The sequence below is a fragment of the Sinohyriopsis cumingii genome, unplaced genomic scaffold (genome assembly GCF_028554795.1).
Source record: "Sinohyriopsis cumingii isolate HCF-2022 unplaced genomic scaffold, ASM2855479v2 utg000552l, whole genome shotgun sequence".
Lineage (NCBI taxonomy): Eukaryota > Metazoa > Mollusca > Bivalvia > Unionida > Unionidae > Sinohyriopsis > Sinohyriopsis cumingii.
The window spans coordinates 896,241-903,466 of NW_028315908.1; the positions used below are offsets into that span (position 1 = coordinate 896,241).

General features: G+C 35.5%; 1 protein-coding gene across 1 annotated transcript; it reads left to right on the forward strand.

Moving 5' to 3' along the window:
• The first annotated feature begins 3,179 nt into the window (after positions 1-3,179).
• Positions 3,180-4,880, forward strand: LOC149773815 (uncharacterized protein CXorf38 homolog). The gene is made up of 3 exons (XM_089945979.1): positions 3,180-3,716; positions 4,334-4,492; positions 4,845-4,880. The coding sequence occupies exons 1-3, from the start codon at positions 3,180-3,182 to the stop codon at positions 4,878-4,880; spliced, it is 732 nt and encodes a 243-aa protein (XP_089802105.1).
• Positions 4,881-7,226: the final 2,346 nt, after the last annotated feature.

Sequence of the window (7,226 nt, forward strand, 5' to 3'; positions counted from 1 at the left end):
GACCTTTTAATAACTTACCTCCGAAGTCCAGGAAGTGAAAAAGACAAAGTTGAGCTAGCTGTTTTTTTAAAGGTGCACATCAGAAGTAAAGCCAAGCTGTATACTCTATAACCCATATTACACATATCAATCATACACTAAAATAAAGGGAATTAACAGTTATTTTGAACAATACATGAGAGACACACAGCGCCTTTTCAAAATTCTTTTTCTTTAATACTTTGCAAAATACGAAACTGTAGCGCCACCTTTATTACGTAATGTTCGATTACAACCAAATGTATAATGAACTATTGTTTTGATGAGATATAGATTAAGTTTTAGTCCAACATTCCATGTCATCATAACGAAGATTTATAGCTCCTGAAAGACCATTCTCCTAATCTGTGTTTCACAACACAAGTTCTTCTGTTTAAGGCGCTGCTAAGGAAATTGTAATGAGTGACTTGATTTTAGGATTGTACTGTTAGTGTAGAGCTGATCCGTCTAGTGGAATACAGGGATGCAGTATAGCTTTAAAAAACGACATTGTGACAATTTAATATTAATGGAGAAAAATGATTATATAATAAAATATATTTAATTACCAACATTTCATCGATATTTTGGAACATATTCGTTACTTGCGTAAAGAAAACAAACTCCTCCAATTTACCAAACGACTTTATCATGATTATAAATGTGTGATTAACATTATATTCAGTTAAGATAAAACCTGTAGAAACAGTAGTACGAGTTGCATAATTTGTTTTTCTTGCTATTGTTCCAACAGCAATAGTAGTAATACTAGTTCTAATACCACCACTACTAATACTAATACTACTTTTGGGGTTGGTGACTCAACTACCACTGGGATTACAAACACTGTGACACAATACTACTACTATTACTAATAATAATGATTGGTATGTATATTTAATTTAATTGTTTGATTGTTTGTTTTAATTTGTTTTATTTCATTATTGTGTGTGACATTGTTTGCTGTACTTGACCTTGTCCAAAGCTGAATTCATTTCTGCTCGACCTGATTGACGTTTTCAAATTTTTTTAACTTCATTTATGTAAACAACTAATAATAGCTTCATTATCTTATATGTGTATGAGCTTATTATCAGGATTATTATTCAGGTAAACAAGAAGTAGTCAATATGTTTGTTGATCATGGTCAGGGTTTTGGAGATTCCTAAGTGAATTTTATAGGCTATTGTATTGTAGAAAAACAAGGCTCATTAGATCATTCTAGAAAGTTATTATCCATTAGGTAATGGTTGTTTTTAGAAAATGCTTATTGTGACATGAGGTCAAGCAGAGAACTAAATTATCTTGTGACTGTGATAATTTTACCAGTCGTGCTTTAACATCTAGCACTTTAAGTTGTATTATGTCGTGACCAGTTTGGGCTGAATTGTTTTTTTCTTTCTTCAAATCATTGAATTCAAGTTATTATCTTCTCTGGAAATACAAAAGTGCTCTGATAACATTCTTGGAAAAAGATACTCATTGGAATTTGTACTGAATTCAAACCTGGAATAATATTTATGTGATTCAGCAAGGGGCTGTTGATACATCAACACTTCGCAGTCTATAAAAGACACATCATCGTCTTCAATTTTGGATTTCTTCGGGACTTGAACTGAGTTTTATTCAGGACTTTTTATTACTAGGTCTCGGGTCTTTAATTCTTTTTTGCATTTAATTAGCAATACCGTATGTTATTGTTTCTATTTTTTCACTTTGTTTTCTAGGGAAATAAATTATTTGTTAAATTTTACGAAGCTTGTTGTCTTCACTATTTCTATTACTTATTTTAAAAGCATAGACTCGTAACATAATAAGGAAGAAGAATTCCAAACAATCAGTGTTTTCATTATTGACAGTGTTTTACAAAACTTTTAATCGTAAGGTTATGCCTTTTTATATCAGCATGATTCATGAAGTTGTACGAATGGTGCAAGGAGTTATGTGGATCTTATGTTTCCACTCTCGTTTAAGAGAGTTTTACCTCTGCTGATGTTGCTAGTACTTCACTAAATTTAAACCTTGTCTGCGTCACAAATGTGATATTGAAAAACTATTTTGATAATGCCTTTACTGAAACAAATTCTTTTCAAAACGTCAAATATCTGGCACATAAATTAGCTTTCCTCGATAGAAAACGAGTGTAGAATACAGACACTTTAAGTATACATATTTTTTGCTGATGGTAAATTTTGCTTAGAGGTTTATTCTAGCAGATGCCTGTAACAATATTTCTGATTTCAGCGGTCGCTGTTGGGCTCACACTTCGGTGATGTACATTTGGTTTCATGTCTTACATCAAATTAAATTTTCAAGATCAACAACAACGATAACAGCTATCACTGGTCCTCACGATCTACATGACAAAATAAACTTGGTCTGAAAATGTCATTTTGCGAACAAGAGGGGTGTCCCTGGATACAAATTAACACACCAAGAGGTGAACGAAAATGTGACCATTCAGACGTGACTAACCGTCCCAGATATAGAGACATGGAAACTTTTCATTTTATGAAGCGCATATTATAATACTTCTGCACATGAGTTCAAACTCAGACTTAACTATAGCTATTAATCACTTTCTTACGCAGAGAGTTGCTGAAATGCAATTAGCAGCAATATACCAAATTAAACAACTCTTCACATTTGACATATGTTACGAATAAAGGAAGGATGTCTAACATCCCGTTTCATTTAGTTGGTATTGCTTGGAATGTACAATAATATCCAGGACGAGACGTATCAAATGACTAAGAACAAAAATAATATTTAATGTCTACTGGAATAAATTTTTATCACCTACTTGCTCCATGGCCCAAACAAAGTGTCGGGCACACTTGGCCTTTTGACGGAAGCTTTGGCCTCTGCTGACCAAAGAGAACATTTTTCCACCTAGACAATCATAGGTCTATCAATTTTCTTTAAATTACTTTAGCTTAATTATGAAAGAACGAACCATCAAATTACTCCATCACCGACCTATTTTAAGTACAACACTTTACCTCTGAAGGACATTGTTACGGTATATCTCGCTTTGCTGACAATTTTAAGGGGTGGATAAAAACCAAACTAATTTAATTCATACATAAATTTGTATTTTTCAGTTCGCTTGTAGTACGTTACAGCTATGGACTCTTCATCTAGCCGCTAAGTAAGTGGATATGGCTTTAAGGAGGCCAAACATAGTGGATGATGGTTACAAGAATTGGATAAAAGTTGCTTTGGCCCTGTACTACACGAAAGAAGGTCTCTGCAACTTCATTCAGAAGGAAATTAAAGACATGCACACATCCCTAATTGGGATTATCCACAAAGGAACAGCAGGGACACTGCCTCGTTGCAACTATTGCAACGCTAGGGACATCATATGGCATGAAACGAACATAGCGTGGGAATATCGGAGATCATGTCCATCACACATTTGCAATGAATATATGCAACAATTGATATCCCTTCACAGGGATCCTATTTCGGAATACATTTGCTGGAACAATTGCGATGTCACAAATTGGCCGTTCAGTTCCTGGGAATGTACAAAGGTGTTTATGCCCCGGGGTCAGAGAGCCTCAAACACAGATCCAAAGATGAGAGATATCCAGGCCCTTATGAGCTTGATGTACAACTGTAAATATTTTCATTATATGCATAGAACTTATCCAGGAAAACTGTCCCCGCTGGGAGTGTGGAATGCATCTGAGGTTAGTATGTGACTTTATGCTTTCATTAAAAAAGTCTAGAGTACTAAAAAGAGATGTCCAACTATGATTTGACATGCAGAAGGATTGATTGTGAATGTGTCTGTCAAGCCGTAGCTAATTAGATTTTATTTCATGTTTATATGCCTGCTATATGATCGAGGTTCTTGTTTATGACGGTCATGTCCATTTGTACCTCTATCCCTTTTATAAAATTGACTTTTGTGCTTTCGGATGCGTGCCAATGCCAATTGTATGCCAATATTTTTCGGATTATATTGACAGTGAAACTTGCTTATAAATGTCACCACTGGGACGATGCAGTTACATTCTGTATGGAAGTATATCCTTTATACAGAGGTTAAAATGTAACGAAAATAAAGAAAGGGGTTATTAGATGTTATCCTTTCTTAATTTGTGTCTTTTATATGAAAGTGTCCACTCCGGCATATTTCACTGTAAAAGATGTATACAAGTACCTTCCAATTGAAATGAAAATAAACAGGTCGCCAGAACATTCATTATTATCTTTGTAAAAACGTGCCTGCTTTATCAAATTTCTAACTTGAAATCATTTTCGTGATTTAGCATGGTCACTACGTTTATGTGTTCTTTTGCAGGTGTTGAAAATCAGGAATCTGGTTATGCATGCAGAAGATATGACGCTGACAAATGACTGGATGCAAAGGTCAATCCAGACAATAATTCAATTATTGCAGGACCCAATCCGCCTTAGATCCCTGGAAGAATGTAAAAGTACCGTAGAAACTATATGCAGGGTTTGTTATCCTCAAGTACAGAATTCCCATCGAGATCAAATACCAAAGTTTAAATTTAGGTGCAAATATTTTCTTAAGTGATTTGGTTATGAAACACACACACACACACACACACACACACACACACACACACACACATATATATATATATATATATATATATATATATATATATATATATATATATATATATATATATATATATATATATCCTTTACGCTCAGTTTTGAGTTTAAGGTTGATATTCTTAAAAAGACTAAAACAATTAAAACAAGCATATGTCATAATTATTACTGCTGATTGTAAAAACCGTTTTCAAACTTTAAATAATATTATACCATTCTTTTTACAGATACGTGATAGTGAACTAGATTTAGTCTTCAGGTAGACTCAGGACGGAAATCGCTATGGACAGATGTGATGCCTTGCAACCAGAGATTGTTGCACTGCCACAGCAACATTTAGAGCTTCCTAGGCATCTTTATACCTTGGTTATGAGAATCACAGAAGATCTATAAAAAAAAATGTGTCAGGGGGCTGCACGCATTGAGAATAAATTAGTCTTTTTACAGCGACAATTCCATCACAATCCTAAAGATATATGCGTTGATGTGTTACGGACAAACCTGTTAGTTGTGGCCAGTATAACCCACTATTTTGTTTTTGCTGTTTCAGAATTAATAGTAGTAGTTTGATTGTACTAAGTTTGCTGCTAATACCAATTATCAATGACAATATAATTACTGCACCTCCTCTTAAACGCATATTCGATTACACGTACATGTTGTATATTGTTTAATTCATGGTATAAGGTATATAACCCAGCGTTCAACGTATATGATATACCTTTACAGTTGTGACCCTGTTACATCTAAATTTCCTGTTCATTCAGACGCAGTCTCTCATATATAAATATCATGTGTAATGCATACGCACATTTCTCACCCACCCATCCACCCCATCACAGCATACGTTTTATCTCTTTATGCTTCTTTGAAACGTTTATAATACTTTATTACATTCTTAAATAAGGAATCATATAGAGAGAAAAATTGAACCAACCCCCCTGAAAATACCGACACAATGTATTTACATAAGACAAGAAAGTTTCATACACTCAGCAGAACAATGCTTTCCGGAGGATTTAAATAATGGGTTTAAAAAAAATAAAAAAATACTTCAAGTTTTGTCGTAGAGAGGTGAACTTCAGCTTTAAACTACCAACAAGTTTATCAACCTACCGTAAACATATTTTCAATTTAATACAATATAATTGTTAGCTCAAGTTAACACAATTGACATATTAAATGCATTCAGATAAATCGAATGGTATGGATGGCAGCACCTGGTTGTAGGATTTCCTTCTGGCATGTAACACATACAAATGTATTAGAATATCTCAAATAAGGACACTCATTACATGCTTATTTCCCGATGCAGCAACTGCTACCTGAATTTAAAATTTACCTGATGTCGATGCTTTCAGATATAAAAAACTGAAGCAATCCAATTTGTTCCGCAAAAAGTTGCAAAATTCCACCACGTCATAGCAGGAGATATCTCAATGGATACAGAAAAAAAACAAGCATATATTTGACCAATAACAAGGCAGAAGAACATAAAAATCTACAAATCACAATCTACATACATACATATAATTATGGAGCATGTACTGTTTAACTCTATGACACAGAAGGACGAGTCAATAGGTTAGAATTGTTTCCAGCGGACCCTCATACCGGCACTAGCACCACACCTATTTAACGACATGGACAATGACTCACATTTCGCTGAAATATATTTGGCAAATTCGAGTGGTGTGGCCACACCTGTAACAGCAGGTACTACACATTGCATGCATACGGATATAGGCGGGTGCTGAGTTGGATCCCCGCTGACCTTTACGAGTGCGCCGCACGTGTCTTCATAGCCAACCAGCTAACCTACAATGAATGAACCACACACGCTTCCGTAGCCAACTTGATGACATGTAACACACTGTAGTTCGTGACAACACCAAGCAAAACTGTTCATAAGCTGTGTGAAAGGACACAAAAGCCATCACGACACACGCTTGATATAAGGTAGCAAACTAGAAAACAGCGATTGAATTAACAAAATGCTCATGGAGGCTAAAATCACGCTTAATATAATGAAAAGATTGAATTGGTACAGGCAGCTTTGAATAGGAAAGCAACCTCCGGTAGTAAGACCGTACTGCTAACGTCAGCCCTACGACGGCAAAGGCCCGAAACAGACTTGACGCAAAGCCAGCTGCCAACGCCTGACTCCTGGCTTTGAATGTACCTTTCTTTCTGCCTTTGACCCAGTCGACCCCAACGCCGCAATTGTCAGTAAGTATACACAGTATCAGAACGAGTTATAATCTGATAAACCCAAGTTTTTAATTAATGTCTCGTCGCCTTTAACGTCTTTATTTGGTACCAGGCAATCTACTCCCTTCATGTAATACCACACACAGTTTGCTAATCGCCGACGTCGAAAAGCAGTATTATGCATTTATTAAAGAACTTTCCTGGTGTTTAGAAATAGCGGACCAGATTCTCAACTGCCGCAGTATCGGCGATGAGCTCCATCGGACCACCATAATGACTCCTGGAAAGAAAAAGCTATATTTTAAACCCCTGTTCAAACATATCAAGGTGTCATATACCATCTACGCCGACCTTGGAGCCCTCAACGTCTCGGTAAAACTGGAAGATGTAGACCTGCT